At 51.5% G+C, this 25,837-nt stretch overlaps 1 protein-coding gene across 1 annotated transcript; it reads right to left on the reverse strand.

The window, feature by feature from the left end:
• Positions 1-3,354: 3,354 nt before the first annotated feature.
• On the reverse strand, positions 3,355-24,216 carry LOC140399279 (uncharacterized). Its single transcript, XM_072488752.1, has 12 exons — positions 24,031-24,216; positions 22,868-23,071; positions 20,550-20,676; positions 19,590-19,761; positions 18,776-18,880; positions 18,574-18,676; positions 16,571-16,791; positions 15,162-15,335; positions 13,080-13,172; positions 9,924-10,190; positions 5,598-5,813; positions 3,355-3,667 (listed from the first exon to the last, which is right to left on the reverse strand). Exons 2-12 carry the CDS (start codon positions 22,965-22,967, stop codon positions 3,635-3,637), a joined length of 1,611 nt encoding a protein of 536 aa, XP_072344853.1. The 5' UTR covers positions 22,968-23,071; positions 24,031-24,216; the 3' UTR covers positions 3,355-3,634.
• Between the last annotated feature and the right edge of the window lie 1,621 nt (positions 24,217-25,837).

Consider the following 25,837-nt stretch of genomic DNA (forward strand, 5'->3'; position numbering starts at 1 on the left):
TACCAAGCCTTCACCTGTCTCGGGCTCTACCTGCCGCAGGGAACCAATCCGCTGGGGCTGCTTCCTCCGCTGCTCTCGACAGGTTAGAGGATCGGGGGTTATGGGGAGAAGGCAGGAGAATGGGGATGAGAAAAATATCAGCCGTGATTGAATGGCGGAGCAGACTCGACGGGCCGAGTGGCCTAATCCTGCTCCTATGTCAGGGGCTGGTTTAGCACGGCTATTTCGCTGGCTTTGAAAGCAGACCAAGGCACGCCAGCAGCACGGTTCAATTCCCGTACCAGCCTCCCCGAACAGGCGCCGGAATGTGGCGACTAGGGGCCTTTCACAGTAACTTCATTTGAAGCCTACTTGTGACAATAAGCGATTTTCATTTCATTCATGTCTTATTAAAAGATCCAATAGTGTTTAAAGGGTGTAATTGAAGAAGCAGTCTCGATACCGAGATAAATTCACTCCCCTGGGAGGAGCCGGTGACTTTGGATCTATGGTTCCCAAAGCCCTCTCCCCCTGGGGATGTTCCTCACCCCATGTCTGGGTCTGTCCTGGACTCATTGATAAGAGATTGATCGCTGTGATGAGTCAGTAACTCCATTGCCTCTGCATCATCTGACAATTGGGATGCCGGAAAGTGACCAGTTCCTTGTTCTTTTATCACTTAGCAATTTCTGTTCGTTCCGTTTAATAATCTGTCATTTCAGAGGAGAGCAGGGGAGTTCTCCCCAGTGTCCTGGCCAATATTCATCCCTTGGCTGTCATCACTAAGCGCAGATTATCTAGTCATTATCACATCACTGGGGGAGTTTGCTGGGTGCAAATTAGCTGCCACTTCCTCCACTGTGATAACACTTTAAAAAGAACTTCACTGTCTGTAAAACACTTTGGAACATGCTGATATCCTGAAAGGGCCAATATAAATGCATATAGTTGCATGAGACTGTCCACTATAAACGGTTGGGCAACATGTTCTGACTTGCAATGTTAGATACAGTGAAATTATGATGAGTCAAAGTCAGATGACACAAAGTTTTCGTTATATTGAAGTTGTCAACCATTCCCACTGGTAGAATAGCAAATCTCATAGAATGTTGCCTGGGGGATAAACCAAAATTCTGCACCAGAAACCCCAAATTAAGCCAAACCCGTCTAAGCTTGCCGACCAATCAGAATGGATTTAGACCACACAAGAGCGTGAAATCATGGAGCAGCCGTGCAAGCCATCATTTGGCACAGAGGTCTCTCTGTGAAAGGACACGCAAAACCTGCGAGTAGGGTTAAACCCTTGAGAAAGTGAAGTGTTGTCGATCAGAGCGAAGGTGAGGTCGGTAGAGCAAGTGGGACACCGTGGTACACAGTGGAAAGTGCACGTCGCGACAGACAAGAGTTTGCCCACCATTATGAAACACGAGAATACCCTGGAACACTTCGACAAGCGGGAATTCTCTCCAGCGAGCAAGGTGTTGAAGAAGCTCTGCTAACGTGGTTCAAGGGAGGCCAAGTAGAGGACTTTCCATTTCCAGATGGTGGGTTCAAAATGGTCTTGCCCACATCTCGAACAGTTACGCACCAGGAGGTATTTTTAACCCAGGTAAAACGGGACTATTTTACCGTCTCTTGCTGGACTTTGATGTGTGAAGGTGGAACATGTAATGGTGGAAAGCAGAACAAGGAAGATGTCTCTGCTGCAGTCTATGCCTACATGCATGGCACTGAAAAGTTGCTGCTTCTTGTGACTGGGAAGTCCAAGAAGCCATGTTGCTTCAGGCACTACACAGTACGAGGTTCACAAAACCGCCTGGATGACCTCCAGTGTTTCTGAGCTGTGGATCAAGGAAGTGGCCAAAATGTATTAGCAGAAGAAAATGAAGATTTTTTTTTTATCAGTACAGACAACTGCCCCATGCAGTCTTTGAGAGGCAAGAGCATCAACTAGGTGCCCAGGGCCAGCAATGAAACAGCCAACCTCCTGCTAATGGATCAAGAGGTGATTAGGAACCTGAAATCTTATTGAGAAGGAGTACAACCCAACTGCTCTGGAGGCCATATTAACGATGAAGGAGGCATGGGCGATGGTGATGGAAGCCACAATTGCAAATTGCTTCCACCATGCAGGGTTCAAACAGGTTCCAACTGCGCAAGATGTCAAGAATGAGTGAGACCAACCAATTCCCGATGACAAGGAACTTTTCCCTCGTCTGTGGGAGCTCCGCATGGAAATTCCAGTAGACACAACCAGAGCAGGTTACACAGAGGTGGGCGATGTTGTACGCTGCACCATGGATCTGACACGATGCAATTGGACATCCCATAAATTCATCACCCGAGGAACCTGACGCCCCGAAGGATGCCTGCCCCCTCACCCACCTGTTTCCCTTGACGAATCCACAAAGGCCGTAGAAATGCTCCGAGATTTTGAGCTGAAACATGAAAACACCAAAAGCTCGTTGGCAGGGTTGACGACGTGATGGGACTGCGCAGGCACGTCCGAAAACAGCATGGCAAGCAGAGAACGATCACAAGAGTATTTTCGGAGCCAACTCCTGACATTTTTCAATGCATAGCTCTGGTCTTTTTGTAATGTCAGGCCACTAATAAGGGGCGAGATTCTCCGACCCCCCGCCGGGTTGGAAAATCACCGGGGGCTGGCGTGAATCCCGCCCTCGCCGGTTGCCAAATTCTCCGGCACTGGATATTCGCCGGGGGCGGGAATCGCGCCACGCCGGTTGGCGGCACCCCCCCACCCCCCCCCCCCCCCGCGATTCTCCGGCCCGGACGGGCCGAAGTCCCGCTGCTAAAATGCCTGTCCCGCCGGCATAGATTAAACTACCTACCTTACCGGCGGGACAAGGCGGCGCGGGCGGGCTGCGGGGTCCTGGGGGGGGGGGGGGGGGGCGCGGGGCGATCTGGCCCCGGGGGGTGCCCCCACGGTGGCCTGGCCCGGGATCGGGGCCCACCGATCCGCGGGTGGGCCTGTGCCGTAGGGGCACTCTTTCCCTTCCGCCTTCGCCACGGTCTCCACCATGGCGGAGGCAGAAGAGACTCCCGCCACTGCGCATGTGCGGGAATGCCGTCAGCGGCCGCTAACGCTCCTGCGCATGCGCCGCCCGGAGATGTCATTTCCGCGCCAGCTGGTGGGGCACCAAAGGCCTTTTCCACCAGCTGGCGGGGTGGAAATTCGTCCGGCGCGGACCTAGCCCCTTAAGGTTGGGGCTCGGCCCCCCAAGATGCGGAGCATTCCGCACCTTTAGGGCGGCGCGATGCCCGACTGATTTGCGCCGTTTTGGGCGCCAGTCGGCGGACATCGCGCCGATACCGGAGAATTTCGCCCAAGGTGTGAACAAATTGACTGAAGACTTTTTCCACACATTTACTGCTTTATTGTGTTTTCATTTGGCATTTGAATCTGGTGTTTTTGACATACGCAGAGTTTGTCGGCATATCAGATTACATAGAGGAGCATTCATGTGAACTGAGGCCTCCTCGGCTTAATACAAGTTTGTGGGCAGATTCCCTGGGATTCACCTTATCGGGATTTTACGCTACCACAATCTGCTGACTGTGAAGCAGTCGGTGGGCAATAAACCTCTGAATGGACAGGTACAAGTTGGCTGGCAGCTGTGGATATTCCAACGCATCATCTGTTGCCAAGCAGCGCCTCCAGTCCATGCTGATGAAAATGAAATGCATTAGGGTCAGTAAATTAAAAAGCCAAAATCAAAGAGCAATCAATTGACACAATTGACACCTCTGGCATTGATCATGGTATGCTTGCTGACGCACTAGCAGACAACAGTAGCATCCAAGCCCATCACAGGGATTTAAACCAGACAGAGTTTGACACAACCCAAAATAAGGAGACTTTCGGAAAAGTGATCACAAACTTGGCCAAAGAGGGTCGCCTTCAAGTGGCATCTTGAAAAGGGGAAGGAGAAGGAGGCACCGGAGCTTTCAGGAGGAAATCTGACAGCTTAGGGCCCAGAGAGCTGAAGGCTCGACTACTGATGGTGGAGCAACGGAGTAGGTTGATGCACAAGAGGCTGGAATCGGGAGACGCACTGAATTCTCAGTGTTGTGGGACTAGAAGGGGTTAGAGATAGGGAGGCAGCCAGGCCATGGAGGGATTGCAACACGAGGATTAGAATTTTGAAAATTCCGTCAGTGAGCACGGAGCCGATTGGTGAAGAGGATTTGGTACAATTAGGCTACAGAGGTTTGGATCAGTTCACATTGGTGGAATGGGAGCTGGCTGGACGAATACTGGATTTAGACGATGTCGTGACAATACTATTAAAGATCAGCACAACAGTACACTCACAACAAATACCCCTTTGTGTTCTAGTACCAGTGTAACTATGGAGACAGAAACCCAGAAATTACTTTTGGTGGTCAAATGCCTAACATTTTATTTCAAACCTAGTTGTTGTTTTTCGTCCTTACACCTAGAGGTGTGTAAGGCAGACTTTCATCTGATTCTATGGCTAGGTTTTCCTGGATCAGGTAACTAGTCTTGGCGTATTGGGAAGGATTTTGCAGGTTGACACACAACCTGTTTGGCCGTGTGATGAACAAACCTTCCGCGGCCGTCAAATCCTCACCCCAGAGCTTCTGTCTCACAGGTAAGCACGGTGGGCGGCACGGTAGCACAGCGGTTGGCACTGTTGCTTCACAGTGCCAGGGTCCCAGGTGCGGAGTTGGCACGATCTCAGTGTGTCTGCGTGGGTTTCCTCCGGATGCTCCGGGTTCCTCCCACAAATCCCGAAAAGACGTGCTGTTAGGTGAATTGGACATTCTGAATTTTCCCTCTGTGTGCCCGAACAGGCGCCGGAGTGTGGCGACTAGGGGCTTTTCACAGTAACCTCATGGCAGTGTTAATGTAAGCCTACTTGTGACAATAAAGGTTTTTAAAAAAGCACACTAGTCACTCTGCCACAAGACCTACATCGCAACCCTTAATCCATTTGACACAAATGCAGCATGTTAAAACAGGAGATGGAGATGTTGGAAGAACACATCTATCTACATCTGTCTCAGGCGGCACATTGGTTAGCACTGCTGCCTCACAGCGCCAGAGACCGGGGTTCGATTCCGACTTTGGATGACTGTGTGGAGTTTGTTTATGCGTTTCCTCCGGGTGCTCCGGTTTCCTCCCACAGTTCAAACGATGTGCAGGTTAGGTGGATTGGCCGTGATAAATTGCTCCTTAGTGTCCAGGGATGTGCAGGTTAGGTTACGTGGTTATGGGGATAGGGTGGGAGAGTGGAAACTAGGAGAGCTCTTTCGGAGGGTTAGTGACTCGATGGGCCGAATGGCCAATTTCTGCACTGTAGCGATTCTATGATACTGACTGACTAGATATTAGGCCCTGGTTACACTGTGACAGGGGCTGTTTAGCACAGGGCTAAATCACTGGCTTTGAAAGCAGACCAAGGCAGGCCAGCAGCACGGTTCAATTCCCATACCAGCCTCCCCAAACAGGTGCCGGAATGTGGCGACGAGGGGCTTTTCACAGTAACTTCATTTGAAGCCTACTTGTGACAATAAGCCATTTTCATTTTCATATTCAACACCACCCCCCAGCACGTGGAAGAAAAACTCACCAGAGGTCCCTGGCTGACGGGACTGAGACTTTGAGAAACCGCAGCCTGAGACGTCACATTCCTGAGGTCGGGGAGGGCTGTGCACTGTTCATTGTTACAGCTGCTGATCGGTTGTGAGGGAATAGTGTACAGCACGGTTCCCTGAGGCTGTGGTGTCACGTTTCCGGCATTCTGTAGCGTAACACCAGAAGGCAGATCCATGGTTTGAACAACAACCTAAATTTTAAAAAAGAAAACAAGTTATTTATTTTTCCCTTATTGTTTTGGGAACAAGGAGGAAAACAATTGAAAATCTGACAATTTACTTTGTCCCTGTGGGGTTCCAGCTCCCGCTGGCCGACTCTATAAATGATCAGGAATCAGGTGGAGACCCTGATAATACAACATTGCGGCAGCCGGGTCTCTTGTGGGTTGCGCTCCCACCTCAAGTCAGAAAGCTGTGGAGTTACGTTGCACAAAATCTGAGGGACTGCTGCACTGTCAGAGCACACCAGAATGACAGGGAGTGGGGTAGCTTGATCTTGGTTTCGTACAAACCTTGGCACAACATCGAGGGCCGAAGGGCCTGTTCTGTGCTGTACTGTTCTATGTTCTATGTCAGAGGTGCTATCTTGGATGAAACCTTAAATGGATTCCCGGCTCGGGTTACTGTCTGTGCGGAGTCCGTACGTTCTCCCCGTGTCTGCATGGGTTTCCCTCCGGGTGCTCCGGAGTTTCCTCCCACAAGTCCCGAAAGACGTGCTTGTTGGGTGAATTGGACATTCTGAATTCTCCCTGTGTACCCGAACAGGCGCCGGAGTGCGGCGACTAGGGGCTTTTCACAGTAACGTCATTGCTGTGTTAATGTAAGCCTACTTGTGACAATAAAGATTATTTTTTTTAAATTAGGCCCTGTCTGCCCTCTCAGCCTGGCATTAAAGATCCCACAGCCACTATTTCTAAGCGCAATGTCCTGACCAATATTGTTCTAAAAGTGATGTGTTGTCCTGAGGTTGTGAGAAGTGAACAGAGAAGTCTTTCTTTCTCGTATAAATGGCAGGACTTTTTATAAAGTTCAGTACCACAGCATTGATTCAGTTCCACCCTCAAACACATGAAGGAGCCGACAATACTTTAACAGTTCGCTTATTGCATAACATACCTGCGCTTAGCATCAACCTCAGCATTTCAAAAGTGAGAACATCTAAAGCTAAATAATGAATGCAAACAGAACAGCGGGGAGTGAGTACATCTGGCAAGAAGGAAACATCACGGCTTATGGTTTGAAGTACAGTGAGGGGACTGTGTCAGTCCTCAGACTCCTGCAGATATCAGGCAGGAGACACGAGCCATTGGTAGAGCTCCCGGAGGCATCGGAGACTCTAGACAAACAAATAGGAGTTCCACCACACAGCTACAGCTGGCGACAGTCAGCTGCAACCCCCTCTGTAAGGACTAAGAGGGCTGCAAATGCCTGACTTGCTGCTGCAAAGATCACCGGGAGTGGTCGGGGTGTCAAGTGGCCGCTTTGTTCAGTGCCAGGAAAATCCATAGACTCGAAAGGAGCTAGCTGCCAATGGAGTGAAAGAGCTTGCATTGCCATAGCGCCTCTCACAATCTCAGGACATCCTAAAATGCTTTACAGCCAATTACATATTTTCTTTTCACGCATATTTTGTTCCATTATGTTCCTGTAAAGCACCTTGGTGCATCTTATTAGTATTAAAGGTTCTATAGAAAAGTTGGTGCTGTATCGGCATGGTTGTAATGTAGGAGTTCCATCAGCCAATATCCTCACAGCAAACCCCCCAAACTGCAATGCAAAAATAGCCGGGTCATCTGTTTCTGGTAATGCTAACTGAAGTGTATTTATTAACCATCACACTGGTAGACAACATACCTTTTTTTTTAAATTTAGAGGACCCAATTCATTTTATTCCAATTCAGGGGCAATTTAGCGTGGCCAATCCACCTAGCCTGCACATCGTTTGAGTTGTGGGGGCGAAACCCACGCAAACACGGGGAGAATGGGCAAACTCCACACGGACAGCGATCCAGAGCCGGCATCGAACCTGGGACCTCGGCGCCGTGAGGCAGCAGTGCTAACCACTGCACCATCATGCTGCCCTTGTGGATAAATAAACCTGATCCTTTTCATTTCACTGGAGGGCAGACAGCTCCTTGGTTCAGTGTCTCATCTGAAAGACGCACCTCCGACAGTGCAGCACCCCTCAGTCCTGCACCCAGGAGTGTTGCCCTGAGATTTTGTGCTGAAGACCCTGGAGTGGGTCCCCCGGGAAAGGAATGCGGTGCAGCGAGGGCACAGAGTTGGGAGCTGTAAACAAACCCAGGCAACCATGGAAGCATAGAGACCCTACGATGCAGAAGGAGAACATTCGACTCATTGGGTCCGTCTAGACCCTCTGAAAGAGCACTCCACCCTACTCCCCCCACCCTATCCCTGTAACCCCACCTAACCTGCAAATGCCTGGACACTAAGGGGCAATATAGCGTGGCCATTCCACCTAACCTGCACATCTTTGGACTGCGGGAGGAAACCCACGCACACACGGGGAGAACGTGCAGACTCCACACAGACAGTGACCCGAGGCTGGAATCGAACCCGGGTCCCTGGCGCTGTCAGGCAGCAGTGCTAACCACTGTGCCACCATGCCATGTCGCCCCAAAAGGTGAGGAGGCACACGATTGTACTAAGATGAAAATATGTGCTGGGCGAGCCCCCAATCCAGTGATTTGTAAAGTGCTAAAGAGCGCGCTGTGGCAGAGAGGGAGTGGTGGGCAGGATGTGGCAGCACGTGCTACACTGCCGGCACCACGTGGACCTGCGCCTACAGACACTTCCCACTGTAACGCAATACGTCCGGGAGCCTCAATGATACACATCGACATAATCATCAACCAAAACTGCAACAGCAAGGAGGCTGCTTGCAGATAAAGTGGATGCACACCTCATTTGCAATGTTATTTTGATGTATGACTCAACGCCAAGGCGCAGCAGACTGTCCCCTCAATGCAGCTGGCCACAAAGTGAATCGTAGAATCTTCCAGTGCAGAAGGAGGCCATTCAGCCCAGAGTGTCCATGCCAACTCTTTGAAAGAGCCATAAGTCCCACTCCCCTGCTGATTCCTCATGGCCCTGTGCTTTACTGGTCCTTATCCAATTCACATTTGAAAGTTACATAGAACATACAGTGCAGAAGGAGGCCATTCGGCCCATCGAGTCTGCACCGACCCACTTAAGCCCTCACTTCCACCCTATCCCCGTAACCCAATAACCCCTCCTAACCTTTTAGTCACTAAGGGCAATTTAGCACGCCAATCCATCTAACCTGCACATCTTTGGACTGTGGGGGGAAACCGGAGCACCCGGAGGAAACCCGTGCAGACTCCTCACAGACAGTGACCCAGCGGGGATTCGAGCCTGGGACCCTGGCGCTGTGAAGCCACAGTGCTATCCACTTGTGCTACCGTGCTGAATTACTTCCGCCACCCTTTTAGGCAATGCATTCCAGTGGTAGGGACCAGGTCTTGTGTTTGCAACACACTACTAGACAAGTTCCAAACCCTGCTCTGTTCGGGAGGAAGATGCCAAGGGGAGAGGAGGGATCAGGAATCAGCGTCTAAATAAAACAATTCTGTGGCATCTTCCGTTACCTCAGGCTATCTCACCGCGCCTTACTGCCAGTGAAGGACTATTGAAGAGCAGCCTTACAGCCATGCCCAGCAAACAACAATGTAATAATGACCACATTAGATGACTGAGGGAGAAATATTGGCCAGGATGTTAGGAATGGGTTAAGAGACATTCCAATTACATGTCAAATTGATGTTAAGTATCCAATAGTTGACAATGATATGTAAAGGGATTGCAGGTGGCACTTGTGGTGTGGTGATAGAGTTTTGTATCGTGTTCAAGGAAAATAAAGGTGTTTTGGGAAAGGAGCAGAACTCTTTACTCAACAGCAGCCAGAAGCTAACACAGGACACTGGGGAAAACTCCCTTATTCTTTCTCAAACTGACCCTCCTGTGAGGGCACACAGCAATTGACGTTTAACCCTTCATCTAAAAGAAAGCACGTCCCGACAGGCACTCCCTCAGTGAGGCACTCAAGTGGCTAGCTGAGCTCTAGTGGGATGCAATTCGGACCCAGAGAGGGTAGTGCTCCCGACTCCGCTACAGCTGGCAATGCTCGCTTACAGAAGGCAGCAGTCAGAGACCTGTAACCAATCGCTCATCAACTCTGGTCAGGTAAGGAAACCAGGAGCAGTGTGAGAGGGTGAGGTGGGAACCAACATGAACCCAAATAAAACTCAGACTTTACCCACCTGAATATCGTTCCGTTGGAGTGCATCCTGGAGGATCCCTATGGACTGTATGGCAGACACCACCTGGGAATGGCTAGGAGCCTGCGCGATTACCGGCCCCTCTTTCAGCACGTGACACGGCTGCTGCGTCGCTTTGAGCTGCAGTCCCACCGTTTGCCGTTTGGTTATGACACTGTCCGGTTGATGCAAGGATCGCGGATGAGGGCTGAGGACTTGTGATGTTCCGAGGAGATGCGGAGGATGGATCTGGGCCCTTGTGGCTTCCTGCTGTGGGACCAGGAAGAATGTGCATTTACATAGCGCCTTTCACAACCTCAGGATGTCCTAAAGGGTACTTTCTGAAGTGCAAATACTATTAAAACACAGGACACGTGGAAGCTAATGTGGATGCAGCAAAGGCTCACAAACACAAGTGAGAAAACTGCAGTGTTCTGTATCACTAAAAATAAATTCACATTTTACAATACAGGAACTTAAGAATGGATATGGGGCAAATCATTTGTAGGATTCGATACTATTAAAAGGTACAGTACACATTCAAACAGGCTGATAGCAGGGTTTCATGCGTTAAGGGCATAAAGAACTGGTTGGCTATTATTTCCTTGTGGGTGGAAGGGTGTTCGTCTTAAAATAATTGAGGGATACGATAAGTTACACACAGAGATCCAGAACAAGGAACTCAATCTCAAAATTAGAGCTGGGCCTGGGGGGGGGGGGGGGGGGGGCACGTGGCGCAGTGGTTAGCACTGGGTCGGCGGCGTTGAGGACCAGGGTTCGAATCCCAGCCCTGGGTCACTGCCCGTGTGGAGTTTGCACATTCTCCCCGTGTCTGCGTGTGTCTCACCTCCACAATCAAAAGATATGCAGGTTAGGTGCATTGGCCACGCTAAATTGCCCCTTAATTGGGAAAACAAAATAATTGGGTACTCTTAAATTTAAAAAAAAATTAGAGCTGGGCGTTTCAGGAGTGAAGCGAAGAGGTATTTATCCACGCGAATGGGTCGCGAAAGTGTGGAACCCTCTTTCCCCAAAAAGCTATCGATGGTTGAGATTGATGGCATTTTGTCTGGCAAGCATATTAAGGGATGTGGGGAAAAGCTGGTTTGTCATCGCTGGGTCAAGGAGCTGAAAGGGCCTCCTCCCTGCTCACTGCTCCCTTCAAAACAAACTCTTTAGTCCTGCTTCCAAAAGGCCCAGTGAGTAAAGTTGCAGTCCTGACACTGCAGTCAATGAGTCCGCAATGAGTTTCATTGGCTTGGTCTATATAAGTGTTTGTGTAACCCACCAGTCACCTGAGGAAGGAGCTGTGCTCCGAAAGCTTGTGATTCCAAACAGACCAGCTGGACTTTAACCCGGTGTTGTAGGACTTCTTAATGAGTCCGAAGTCACTCGGCCCCTATACGTACCCTCGACGAGAAGCCACAGGGGTGCTGCACTGCAGCCGACCTCTCCCCCTCTCTGGAGCGCCCTCCTCAGTGAGCTCTGTGTCAGCCACTCCTAGCCTCTCACACGTCCCACATTTCAATCGCAGCCCTGCCTTCAGCTCCCGAGGCCATAAGGCCTGGATTGCTCTCCCTAAACGTCTCCAACGTTTGAGCTCTTTCTTCTCCTTTAACCTTAAACTTACACTTCTACGAAGCCCTTTTGGACATTTTACTACGGTAAAGGCGCCATACAAATTCCAGTTATTGTTGCAGCGGGTGTTCCCGGTCTCTTGACACCCAGGTAAGTTGTACAAATGTAGAGCCTCTTGTGGCACGAATCAGAAAGTGTAATGCACCGCACGGCTCAGCTGTGTTTGTGATATTGCCAATGGAATTGAAACCTTGGGCGGGATTCTCCCCTACCTGGCGGGGCGGGGGGGTCCCGGTGGGATGGAGTGGCGTGAACTCCACACCTTTAGGGGCCAAGCCCTCACCTTTAGGGGCTAGGCCCGTGCCGGAGTGGTTGCCGTCCTGCCGGCTGGCGTGGAAGGCCTTTGGCGCCACGGCAGCCGGGGCCGAACGGCCGGCGGAAGTCCGCGCATGCCCGGGCGGGTCAGCGGCTGCTGACATCATCCCCGCGCATGCGCAGAGGGGAGGTCACCTACGCGTCAGCCATCGCGGAGACCTACACCTACACGACGCGTAGTAAAAGAGTTCACCCGCGCCCACCGGATCAGTTGGGCCCCGATCGTGGGCCAGGTCACTGTGGGGGCACCCCCCGGGGCCAGATCGCCTCCCGCTCCCCCCCCCCCGCAGGACTCCGGAGCCCGCTCGCGCCGGTAAGGGAGGTGGTTTGATTCACGCCGGCGGGACAGGCATTACAGCAGCGGGACTTCGGCCCATCGCAGGCAGGAGAATCGCCGGGGGCGCCGACCGGCGCGGCGTGATTCCCACCCCCGCCGAATCTCTGGTGCCGGAGAATTCGGCGGCCAGCGGGGGCGGGATTCACTCCGCCCCCCCCTGGCGATTCTCCGACCCTGCTGGGGGTCGTCCAAATCCTTCAGCGTAACTGAGAAGGGAAACGATCTCTGAAACGTGTGGGCTTCCTCCGGAGACTCCCGTTTCCTCCCACAGTCCTAAGATGGGCAGGTTAGGTGGATTGTCTGGACTAAATTTGCCATTAAGCGTCCAAAAAGATTAGGTGGGGTTGCAGGGATAGGGTGGAGGCGTGGACCTAGGTATGGTGCTCCTTCGGAGGGTCGGTGAAGAGTCGACGGGCTGAGTGGCCCCCTTCTGCACTGTAGGGAGTCTATGATTCTATGAAACCCCACACATCAAGAGCGGACAGAAAAGGAGAAGAGTAGAAAAAGACCAATACGGTCAACGGTTCTGCAGACACGAATATGGGGTAGAAATTAGTCTTGGGTGTAAAACGTCTAACAATGCATCAATGAGAGGCGTACGTCCGGCGTTACGTTTGGTTCCATTGATATCCAGTAAATGACTGGAAAAAGATGAAAGCGGTCTGTGTGCGCGTGTCTTTTAACGCCCTTTTGGTTCTCGACCTCATCAATGCTCTGCTGGTTAGGCCAGACCAGAAGACCACCCCCCAATGGTGCGAGTGTGGCTGGGACCTTCACTGCAGCGTACCCTTCCCCTGGTTCGCAGTGTCCCACCCAAGCCAATCCCTCGCTCTCTGACACTGCCTCCCAAGAGTGTGTTTTGGAGCTACCTGCAGCTGCTTGTAGCTGTGTTGCTGCTGCTGGAGGTCCTGAACTCGTTTCTTTAGGGCTTCGATCTGTTGCTGCTGGACCTGCAGCTGAACCTGGTTTAAAGGAGAGGGGAAGAAGGCAAATTAAAAGAGAAGGCAGAGCATAAGCCTATGTGGAAATGCACTAAATTATTACATGCAATAATAAAGCTTATGAGATGACACAGAACACAGCGCAAAAACAGGTCAGTTTGCCCAACCAGCCCTACACTCTTTAATATTAATAATAATCTTTAGTGTCGCAAGTAGGCTTACATTAACGCTGCAATGAAGTTACCGTGAAAAGCCCCTAGTCGCCACATTCCAGCACCTGTTCGGGTAAACTGAGGGAGAATTCAGAATGTCCAATTCACCTAACCTGCAGGTCTTTCAGGACTTGTGGGAAGAAACCGGAGCACCCGGAGGAAACCCCCGCAGACACAGAGAGAACGTGCAGACTCCGCACAGAGTTACCCAAGCCGGGAATCCAACCCAGGACCCTGGCGCTGTGAAGCAACAGTGCTAACCACTGTGCTACCATGCCCGCCCAAAATTTCCCCCTGTGTTTCCCATTATAACCCTCACAAAGACCACTGGGGGAGGGGGGGGGGGGGATTGCTGACTGATCTCCCCGTGGGACCTGTGTTGAGCGGATGGAGGCCCACCCCATAAGGGCTCACCAGCGGGGCCTTAAATATTGACCCCCCCCCAAACCAAGCCTTTCAAACTGCGCCCCTGGAATTATTACAGTTCCTCACCATCAACACGAGTTGTCTATTCTCACGATTAGACAACGGAAGGACATGCGAGGACAGCTTGAATTTACATGTATCCTTTAAGGTGGTAAAGCAACATATCCTGCTATTCCTTTCTACATATTTATCTTCAATTTTGGGACGCTCTCCATTTATCAAATGGGCGGCGTGGTAGCACAGTAGTTAGCACAATTGCTTCACAGCTCCAGGGTCCCAGGTTCGATTCCTGGCTTGGTTCACTGTCTGTGCGGAGTCTGCATGTTCTCCCCATGTGTGCTTGGGTTTCCTCCGGATTCCTCCCACAGTCCAAAGATGTGCAGTTAGGTGGATTGGCCGTGATAAATTGCCCTTAGTGTCCACAAAAGGTGAGATGGGGTTACTGGGATGGGGTGGAGGTGTGGGCTTGGGCAGGGTGCACTTTCCAAGAGCCAGTGCAGACTCAATGGGCTAAATGACCTCTTCTGAACTGTAAATTCTATGATTCTAAATGCAAATCTTTCTTTAGGTTTACAGTTTGATCAGTGCTTAACGTGTCCTCAGAAAATGGACAATAGAGAAACACTGTGGCTACAAGGGCAGGTCACAGGCTGGGAATTCTGCAGTAACCCACCTCCTTACTCTTTGTCCACCATCAACAGTAGTGTGATACAATATTTACTAACCCTGGTGAGTGCAGCCCCAGCAATACAGGAGGGGCGCAACACCATCCAGAACAAAACAGGCCACTTGATTGGCACCATCCACCATCTTAAGCATTCGCTCCCTCCACCACTGACGCACGGTGGCAGCCGTGTGTACTGTCTACAAGATGCACCGCAGCAACTTAGAAGGATACTCCGTCAGCACCTTCCAAACCCGCACCCCCCACAACCGAGGAGGACCAGGGGCAGCAGATGCCTGGGAACACACCAACTGCAGGTCCCCCCTGCAACTCACACACCATCCTGACTTGGAAATATATCAGCCGGTCCTTCACTGTCGCCAGGTCAAAGTCCCATAGGTATACCTGCAGCACATGGACTGCAGTGGTTCAAGAAGGGAGCTCACCTCCATCTCCTGAGGGATAAGGGGGCTGGTTTTAGCACAGTGGGATTAAACAGCTGGCTTGTAGTGCAGAACAAGGCCAGCAGCGCGGGTTCAATTCCTGTACCGGCCTCCCCGAACGGGCGCCGGAATGTGGCGACTAGGGGCTTTTCACAGCAACTTCATTTGAAGCCTACTTGTGACAAGAAGCGATTATTATTATAAGCAACAAATGTTGACCTGACCACATCCCATAAAAGAATAAAAACAAAAGGAAGGAACTTACAGCGGCCGGGAGAGAGAGCTCCGCTGGCAATGAACTGTTGCTCACAGAGACTGTGATAGTTTGTGGGATGGAAGCTCCTGCACTGCCGGCAGACGAAGCGACATTTCGGAGTTCCGCTGTCTTCACACCCGTGCGCTTTTGCTCAGAGTCGGTCACCCCCTGCATCTTTGTTTCCTCCGACAACCAAAAAAACAAAACAAATTATTCAAAATGCACGGGAGAGCCGACCCCCGCCGGGAAGGGCCTGCAATTTATTTAACTGAAGCAGTGGCTACTCATGTCCATTTGGGAGAAGAGTCTCACACGCTTGATTATTGCGGCTTTCAAAAGGGAATTGGAAAATAACCTCAAGAGAGAAAGATTTCAGGGCGACGGGGCACTCGCAGGGGAGTGGGACCAGCTGAGGTGCTGCTGGCAGAGAGCTGGCACTGACACAGTCAGCTGAATGGTTTCCTCCTGTGGTGCAACCATCCTCTGATTCTACAAACTCCGCATCCAACATGTACTTTGTGTTAAGCTTATGAACAAATAGCCAGCACTGCGTGCCAATGCCCTCCTGCACTGGTCTCAATTGCCTGTGGGGGGGGGGGGGGGGGGGGGGGCAGAGAGAAATGTTCCAGTGTTTCCCCCACCCCTCCCCTTACTGACCCTGGATCCCTCTGTTTTACCTCTCCTAGGGTATAATGTGGCTGTGGATGGGTAGCGATGCAGGAGATGGATGGGGTGTGGGGGGGGGGGTTGTAGGAAGTGTCTAGTCATGGAATCCCTCATAGAATCACTACACTGCAGAAGGAGGCCATTCGGCCCATCGAGTCTGCACTCACCCTACCTCAGTCCAACCCCCCACCCTATACCTGCAACCCCACTCTAAGCGGCAATTTAGCGTGACCAATCCACCTAACCGGCGCATCTTTGGACTGTGGGAGGAAACCGGAGCACCCGGAGGAAACCCACGCACACACGGGGAGAACGTGCAGACTCCGCACAGACAGTGACCCCAAGCCGGGAGCCGAACCCGGGATCCTGGAGCTGGGAGGCAGCAGTGCTAACCACTGTGCCGCTATGCCGCCCCATCATGCAGCCTAGGGCAGATTTGATGGACCAGCTGACTTTCAGCCAATGGCTGTCATTTTCCCCGCTCTGAGGGCAGCATGGTGGCGCAGTGGGTTAGCCCTGCTGCCTCACGGCTCCGAGGTCCCAGGTTCGACCTCGGCTCTGGGTCACTGTCCGTGTGGAGTTTGAACATTCTCCCCCGTGTTTGCGTGGGTTTCGCCCCCACAACCCAAAGCGTGCAGGGATTGGCCTTGATAAATTGCCCCTTAATTGGAAAAAATGAATTGGGTACTCTAAATTTATTAGTTTTCTAATTTTAAATTTCCCTGCTCTGTAGTCTTGACGCTGGCACAAACCATGCAAGGTGCAACAGTCCTACGATCGATCGCTATCCCTCGCCTTGACGCGCACGTCAGCAATGAAACGTCACCTGCCTTCCACCACTTCTTCAGCCCGTGGGGAGGGGGCTCGCGATCGCCCCCCGTCCTCCTCATCTGCCCGCTGACCTGGCTGATGGTGCTGTGGCTACATCCCGTCACCCAGCTGATGAACCTGTAGCAGTTGGAATGCGAGCCGCCTGGGTCAAGGAAAGAGAGTTTAGAGACCGACACCAACGGGGCAACGTAGAGCACGTCAATCCTTCGCAACTTCCCAGCTCGGCGGAACACAAGGACAAAGCAAAATGAAACCTGCAGAAATAATGGGCAGGATCTTCCGGCTGTTCACACCGGCACCATCTCCCGCCCTAGACACGACACGGGCGACGGAATTCTGGACGACATCAAGTTTACAGAGGGTAGAATGTCGCTTCTAAGAATGTTGGAGTCGGGAGTTGTTTCTTTTTATTTTGAAGAGTAGGTGGTGACAGTGGATGTTAAAGGGAGACAAGTCCTGAACAAAGAGAGAGGGTGGCACAGTGGTTAGCACTGTTACATCACAGCTCCAGGGTCCCAGGTTCAATTCCCGGCTTGGGTCACTGTCTGTGCGGAGTCTGCACGTTCTCCTCGTGTCTGCGTGGGTTTCCTCCGGGTGCTCCGGTTTCCTCCCACAGTCCAAAGATGTGCAGGTTCGGTGAATTGGCCATGATAAATTGCCTTTGGTGTCCAAAAAAAAGGGGTCAGGTGGGGTTACAGGGTTGCGGGGATAGGGTGGAGGCATGGGCTTACGTGTGATGCTCTTTCCAAGGGCCGGTGCAGACTCGATGGGCCGAATGGCCTCCTTCTGCACTGTAAATTCTATGATTCCAATATCAGCTAACATGGGCACCCGGAGGAGAGGTTGGGCGATTGGCGGTTTAGTGGCAATAGAGTTGAGGGAGCAGGAGATGGGGGGGGGGTTTAGATAGGAGAGAAACTACAGAAAGATCCACATTCAGGGCTCAGACAAAGGGCAAAAAGAAAGATTCACAAGGAAGAAATCGGGACTGAAGAGGAGAAAAAAGATGAAACAGGCTTGGGGCTCGCTTTATGAAGTGATGCAGCACAGCAAGAGGGTATGCCGCTCACCATGTCTCTGCCAGCACTTTTGAAAGAGTTATCCAGTTAGCCTCAGCTCTCTCACCATAATCCTGCTTCTTATTTTCCTGCGTAAGTATTTATCAAATTCTCATTTGCAAGGTACTATTGAATCTGTTTCCATCATCACTTCAGACAATGCCTTTCAAATGAAAATTCATTGCTTGTCAGAAAAATCCACGTCTCTCTCTCTCTCTCTGGTTCTTTAGTCAAGTACTTTAGGTCGTGTTCCCCGTTTATCAACTCTCCAGTCAAGTGGGAAAAGTTTATTTCCACCAAAACCCTTCATCGTTTGGGCACCTCCTGTTAAATGTTCCCCAACCTTCGAAGAAGGACAATCCCAGGTGAGGTGAATAGCTAGATGGCTTTTAATCACAAACGGGACAAATACACAAGAGAGAAAGGAACGGAAGGAGGTGTTGAGATGAAGGTGGTGAAAGGAGACTCGTGTGGACTGTAATTTTTTTTAAAATTTAGAGTACCCAATGCATTTTTTCTAATTAAGGGGCAATTTAGCGCGGCCAATCCACCTCGCCTGCACATCTTTGGGTTGTGGGGGTGAAACCCACGCAAACACGGGGAGAATGTGCAAACTCCACACGGACAGTGACCCAGAGCCGGGATTGAACCAGGGACCTCGGCGCCGTGAGGCAGCAGAGCTAACCCACTGTGCCACCGTGCTGCCCTCGTGTGGACTGTAAAGAGGGGCATAAGCAGGATGGTCTGTTTCTGTGCATTTGTTTCTTTTTACGATATATTCCTACCAAGTCGGTCCAGCATGTGTTGGCTATCTGACCTAAACAGAACAGGATAAGATTGTGCTCAGTTCCATTTTCACAACCCACCTGAAGGTGTGAGCATCTCAGCCAGGGCTCTGCGTGCGTCAGCCTGTCCTTTCAAGGCACGCTCCCTCCAGAGGTGCAGCAGACGCCCGTGAGTGTGCGCCATCTGGGGGAAAACACAACCGAGGAGTCTTTCAAACAAATGTCCATTTCCGCTTTTCAGTCAACACAAAGTTCATCGCCAGCAAAAGGCAGACCGAGTTACCCAGACACAGTTGTCCGCACAGCATCTCTCCTTCACTAGTTCGGCAATTGGTTTGAGAAGACCCAGGGCTCCCTTCCCTTTAGTCCTTTTAACTCGCTCTCCTTTCTGTGGAAATTTGAAAGAACAATGCAGTGGGTGAAGAAAGACGGTCTTGAATTTATTTAGCACCTTTCACCAACTCACAGATGTACAAAAGCCCTTTACATCCAAAAAGGATTATTATTCATGGTCATCGTTAGACTTTTAATTCCAGATTTTTATTGAATTCAAATTTCCCCATCTGCAGTGGTGGGATTTGAACCCGCGTTCCCAGAGCATTACTCTGGGTCTCTGGTTTACTAGTCCAGTGATAAGAGCACTGCGTCACCGCCTCCCCAAGTGTAGTCACTGTGTGGTTTAGGAAGCGTGATGGACAGCTCCCACGAACAGCAATACGGTAATAACCAGATAATCTCTGATGTAGACTGAGGGATAATTATTGTCCAGGGCACCAAAGAGAACTCCCCCTGCTCATCTCCAAAATAGTACCATGGGAGCCCTTACATCCAACTGAGGGGTTAGAGTGGATGGCAGTTTAACGTCACATCTGGAAGAGGGTGCCCTCCGACAGTGCAGCACCCCTTCGTTGCCGCACTAGGGCGTCAGCTTCGTGCTCGGGCCTCTGGGACCTGAACCTTCTGACTCGGAGCGGGGGTGGGGGCGGGTGGGAGGGGGTGCTAGCCACAGGGGCCACTGTCACCGACAGAAGGAAGCACAGCAGCAGGACGCGTTTGGGTTTGTCGTCTGGGTTCTAATCTGACACGTTTCGCTTTACCTCAGGATCGGTTTTCAGCTTTTTGTGCAGGAAGTTGTTGGAGTAGCCCAAGATCCGCTGAGTGGCTCGTTCGCACAGTCTCAACTCAGTTTTCAACACCATGCGATTCTTCAGCACAAACTCCTCAAAAGCCTTTGACTTCCGTTGACCGTTACCCAGTCCTATGCCCCGCCTGAAGGAAGAAAGAGTACTTTTAACATTGTGACTGGATGGGGTAGGCGGAAGGCCTATCGTAAGTGGACGGGCTGGCCTCAGGTAGTTGTCAATCAGCGACCAACACTGACGAATTGTCACTTAAAAACACCATTGTGTGACTGAGCAAGCCTTTGGTTTAATGGTAGTGCCCCTGCCTGGGAGCCAAGCAAGGGCAGGGTTTAAACCTCGGCCCCGACACCGCTGTCGCAGCGGTGGTTCTGAAATCTGTGCCTGCCGAACGAGAGGTGCTTCCTGCCCCCTCTATCCCCTCACGTGGGGCTGCGGGAGCCTGTACAACCTCCCCATCGTACAGGGCGATGAAAGCTCAGGTGATAAGTTGAACAATATTTAATTAGTTAACACAAAGCAAAGGCCGCAATGCGGCTTACAACTTCATTGTCCCAGAAAGGACGACCAGATGTGCCAGTCCCTGACCAGGCCGGCTTTTAAAGGGCGAATATACGAACCCCAGCTGGGTGGGCAATCGATGTGTCCCCCTGGGTCTCATTAGGGTTATAATAAGGATGATTGGATGCATTCATCCAAAATCACTCTGTCCTTGGGCGTTAACCCTTTAGCAATTTAGCAGCACAGATATCCAAGGAGATACCTTGAGAGAGAGTGACACCTGAAAACATGCAATCAGTGAGAAGCCATTAAGTTGCTTCGCACATTCATCCCAGAAAAGACCAGGCAGGATTGTATCCCCTTTAGATGTCAGTCGGAAGAAGCGGGTTTAATGTGTACGGCAGCCGGGTTACTTGCCTCCTCGGTGTCTCCAGTTGCTGGACGTGGCTCGCATCGTAGCATTTCAGTAAACTCAGACGCCTGGCTTCCTTCAGCAGCTGCAGGAGGTTTGCAGCTCGACGCCGGCATTCACTCAGCTCGTCCCCTGACGTGAGGGATGAAAGGGAAATCAGAACTGAAGCCACAACTATTCCGCTCACGATAAACACGGATTGCCAGTTTTAGAGAATGCCCGTACTGGGGCGGGGTGGGGGGGGGGATACCAGCAGGAATTTAATTAATAATAATAATCGCTTGTCACAAGTAGGCTTCAATGAAGTTACTGTGAAAAGCCCCTAGTCGCCACATTCCGGCGCCTGTTCGGGGAGGCCAGTACGGGAATTGAACCCGCGCTGCTGGCCTTGTTCTGCATTACGAGCCAGCTGTTTAGCCCACTGTGCTAAACCAGACCCTTTTTTTGCGTCTCATCCAACGCTCCATCATTCCCTCAGTGCTACACTAAGGATCAGCAGCTTAGCATGTGTGCTGAATTCACCGCAGTGAGAGGTGAACTCAGGAACCTCCATCTCTGGCACCTCCCACATGAATAATGGCAGCTGGGCTGACACACAGCAGGAATTGTGCCTCCAGGAAAGGAAAGAAACATTAGTGGATTCTCAGGAATCTAGGAATACCGCTAACACACACGCTCGATCAGAGCTATCTCTCTGCTTTTGTATACAACAAGTTGCATTAACGTAGCACCTTTGACACTATGAAACATCCCAAGATATTTCACAGCAGCGGCTGTAAAACAAGGTTTGACTCTGTGACGTGTTTAGCGGTGGCTGAGGAAGCTCGCCACCGGCTGTCGATGGAATCTTCCTGCCCCGCTGACGTCCAAGGCCGTTTGCGTGGCTCACCTTCCCTGATGCGGTGGGACGGGGGGGGGGGATGGGGGGCAGTGGTGGGATCAGAATATTCCCCAGGCGGGAAGCGGGAAAGAGAAGGATAATCCCACCCTCAGGCTTATAAAGAGGCTTTCGGCCAAGTGGTCACAGGTTTGGTGTTAGAGGACAGTTGTGAGGAACATTCTAAAAGGATGACAGAGGGGTTAAGGGGGAGGGTCCCAGGGCTCGGGTCCCAGGTAGCTGAAGGCACAGCCTTCGCTGCAGCGATTGAAATCAGGGGCGGAGTGGAGGCCAGCATGTAATAAGAATAATAATCACTTATTGTCACAAGTAGGCTTCAATGAAGTTACTGTGAAAAGCCCCTAGTCGCCACATTCCGGCGCCTGTTCGGGGAGGCCAGTACGGGAATTGAACCCGCGCTGCTGGCCTGGTTCTGCATTACGAGCCAGCTGTTTAGCCCACTGTGCTAAACCAGACCCTTTTTTGCGTCTCATCCAACGCTCCATCATTCCCTCAGTGCTACACTAAGGATCAGCAGCTTAGCATTTGTGCTGAATTCACCGCAGTGAGAGGTGAACTCAGGAACCTCCATCTCTGGCACCTCCCACATGAATAATGGCAGCTGGGCTGACACACAGCAGGAATTGTGCCTCCAGGAAAGGAAAGAAACATTAGTGGATTCTCAGGAATCTAGGAATACCGCTAACACACACGCTCGATCAGAGCTATCTCTCTGCTTTTGTATACAACAAGTTGCATTAACGTAGCACCTTTGACACTATGAAACATCCCAAGATATTTCACAGCAGCGGCTGTAAAACAAGGTTTGACTCTGTGACGTGTTTAGCGGTGGCCGAGGAAGCTCGCCACCGGCTGTCGATGGAATCTTCCTGCCCCGCTGACGTCCAAGGCCGTTTGCGTGGCTCACCTTCCCTGATGCGGTGGGACGGGGGACGGGGGGGGGGGGATGGGGGGCAGTGGTGGGATCAGAATATTCCCCAGGCGGGAAGCGGGAAAGAGAAGGATAATCCCACCCTCAGGCTTATAAAGAGGCTTTCGGCCAAGTGGTCACAGGTTTGGTGTTAGAGGACAGTTGTGAGGAACATTCTAAAAGGATGACAGAGGGGTTAAGGGGGAGGGTCCCAGGGCTCGGGTCCCAGGTAGCTGAAGGCACAGCCTTCGCTGCAGCGATTGAAATCAGGGGCGGAGTGGAGGCCAGCATGTAATAAGAATAATAATCACTTATTGTCACAAGTAGGCTTCAATGAAGTTACTGTGGAAAGCCCCTAGTCGCCACATTCCGGCGCCTGTTCAGGGATGCTGGAACGGGAATTGAACCCGCGTTGCTGGTCTTGTTCTGCATTACAAGCCACTGTCTTAGCCCGTGCTAAACCAGCCCATTTTTGTTGGGGGGGGGGGGGGGGTGTGGTTCATGGATACGCCAACCTGTCCTCTTGAGGTAGTTCTGCAGACACTGACACGGTTTCTTCACAAAGAGAGGGCAGCACAGCTTCTCCGCATCCTGGTCTCCCAGCAACTCTGTCATGGACACCGCAAACGCCCGGAGGGCATCCTGATGCTTTCTGCGTTCATCGGCGTCCGCACCAGAGCAAGATGAGCGAGGGCGTCGGGATCTGCCAAACGCCAAGCCTGAAGCGAGCAGGAAGGAATTTTATTTTTGTTAAATTAAGACTGCATACAGTGACACCGCCAGCCCTGACCAGAAAGGAGGCGATTGGATCATTCCAAATCCACCCCCAAAATCAGTGGGCCCTGTAAGTGACTGGGACTGATTTTACTCACACAAATCGGAATGATACTACCCCCCACTAACTGCATTTTGTTTGAGAAATCAGCCTGCTTTTCCTGAGAGGCTCCTCGGAGAGTACCGTCAGGGATTCTGCTGGCTGTTGTACGTGGAGACTCTCATTAAACGGACACAGCTTGCGGCAAGTCCTGCCCGCAGCCGCTACCTCTTCAACCTACGGCGGTGTCAATACTCATTCCGATTCTTCCCCCCCCAACATATAAAAACAGTCGCCGTTGGTTTGGTTACAGTGAAATGGTGAAGGAGAATGGTCTGCCACTATTAGAAGCAAATGGCCCCTGCATCGTTCGCGACAGCGTTTCCCAAACTGTGGGTTACGACCTCAACCCGGGGTGGGGAGGGGGGTCACAGCACCAGTGAATGGGGTCACATCTCCTCCCCCCAACCCCCCCCCCCGAGACTGCGCCTAGCAGAGGCACCAGCCCTCACCCTGCTCGTCTCTCACTCTCCCTCTAGGCCATAGGCTCCCGCCCGTTGCTGCTTCACTGCGCCTCGAAGCCCGGCCCCACCCAGGAACCCTGCGGCAATGCCTCTGCCGCTGGATTTTTGTTTTTTGTTTTAAATCCAAAAATAAAAGGAAGGGGGGAATTTTCCAGCCGGCAGGATCGTTCGGTCCCGTCGGGAGATTCCCGGCACTGCCGAAGAACGCAAATCGCCGTCGACCTCGGTGCGGCCAGAGGATCCTGCTGTCGGCCGGTGCCGGGAAAATCCCCACCGTGGGAGGGTGTCTGTTGGCACGTCTCACGTCGGCACACAGGCAGATCTCCTGGGCCACTCTCACCGCAAGCGTTGCACAGGGTCAGCACCCGGCCTGTCTTTGAGTCGATCTTCCAACGTGGCGACGGGCTGTAACCCGACTGCTTCAGCCTATTGCCCCGGCGGCTGGGATTGGTGACGGATGGGGATTTGCAGATATCGCAGCAGAATTCAACTCCGGCCTTCCTCCTAGCAGAGAAATGTAAAAAAATATATGTATATAAAACCAGTTCTTAGCGCAAACATTAAACGGGAATGAAAGAACTCTTATTCAATATCGTAAAGAGTAAGCAAGGGGAAAGTGTATCCGTTGACAGGAGGGTCACTAACCAGTGGACACAGATTCGCAACAATCAGCAACGGAACCGGAGAAAACATGAGGAGAGCCTTTTGTTAGAATGCACTGTCTGGGACGGCGTGGAAGCAGGTTCAACAGCAACATTCATAAGAGAATTGAATAAACATTTGAACACAAACATCAGGAGGGCTACAGGGCGAGGAAGGGCCTGGGACTAACTGGGTAGCTATTTCAAAGAGCTGGCACAGGTATAGGTGGCCGAATGGCCACATTCTGCGATGTTTCGGTCTATAAGGATAGGCTGGTATGGCTCAGTTGGCTGGACAGCGGGCATGTGATGCGGAGCGAGGCCAGCAGCGCGGGTTCAATCCCGCACCGGCTGAGGTTATTCATGAAGGCCCCGCTTCCCCAACCTTGCCCCTTGCCTGAGGTGTGGTGACCCTCAGGTTAAATCACCACCAGTCAGCTCTCCGCCCCCCCACCCTCAAAGGGAAAGCAGCCTTTCGTCACCTGGGAGTGTGGCGACGTTACTCACTGATAAACCGAGAGAGCAGACACTTGCAGGAAAATAATTAACAAGGTGAAGTTACGATGTGGAATTCTCAGTCGTAATGCTGGAACAAGAGTCCATCAATCTCCTGAAAAGAAATTAGCAGCAAATGAAGGTCGAAAGGAGACAAGATCCCAAATGTGGTAATGTTCTGAGTGTGTTGGAGGACATTGAGGCAACACTGCCACTCAGTGGCTGCAGCCTTTACTACAACCTCACTGGTGAGGGCATTACTCCATTATGGCCATTTTCCATGTTCGATGTCAACGGAAACTCACGACAACAAGGAGGAAAGCTACCGGATAGGAAATGTGCAGATACACAGGCTATTTAATGTATTAAAGACGTGGAACAAGGGCAGCACGGTGGTGCAGTGGTTAGCACTGCTGCTTCACTGCGCCGAGGTCCCAGGTTCAATCCCAGCCCTGGGTCACTGTCCGTGTGGAGTTTGCACATTCTCGCCGTGTCTGCGTGGGTTTCGCCCCCAGAACCCAAAGATGTGCAGGGTAGGTGTATTGGCCACGCTAAATTGCCCCTTAATTGGAAAAAATGAATTGGGTACTCTAAATTTATTTTTTAAAAAGACGTGGAACAAGTAAGTGGTCAGGGCTCAGACTAAATGGTTTTTCATGGAGACAAACGTCAGTGTAATGCATTAATCTACCAGTTTGGAGTACACGACGCTAGTCAATGCGTGTCCACCAGATACATTCAGCACTGTGGAAATGAGGTACAGTATAAATGTCCATCAGTGAACTGTGCGGCAAAATCCACAAGCGCAGACAACGAGGTGGGATTAAATGCCCCGCCTGATTTTGATTTCAGTGGGGTAATCTTACGTCTCGCCTTCGTCCTGACCACGGTTTCCACTTCAGGCGAAAAGGACCTCTTCCTGCAGATTCTCTGACTCTTCCTTCCCTCGACTGCCCTGGATTCCTGATGGATCACCTCCTAAACGCAAAGAGATAACGGAAGGCTTTAAAC

Source organism: Scyliorhinus torazame, chromosome 22 (assembly GCF_047496885.1).
Source record: "Scyliorhinus torazame isolate Kashiwa2021f chromosome 22, sScyTor2.1, whole genome shotgun sequence".
In the NCBI taxonomy this organism is placed as follows: Eukaryota; Metazoa; Chordata; class Chondrichthyes; order Carcharhiniformes; family Scyliorhinidae; genus Scyliorhinus; species Scyliorhinus torazame.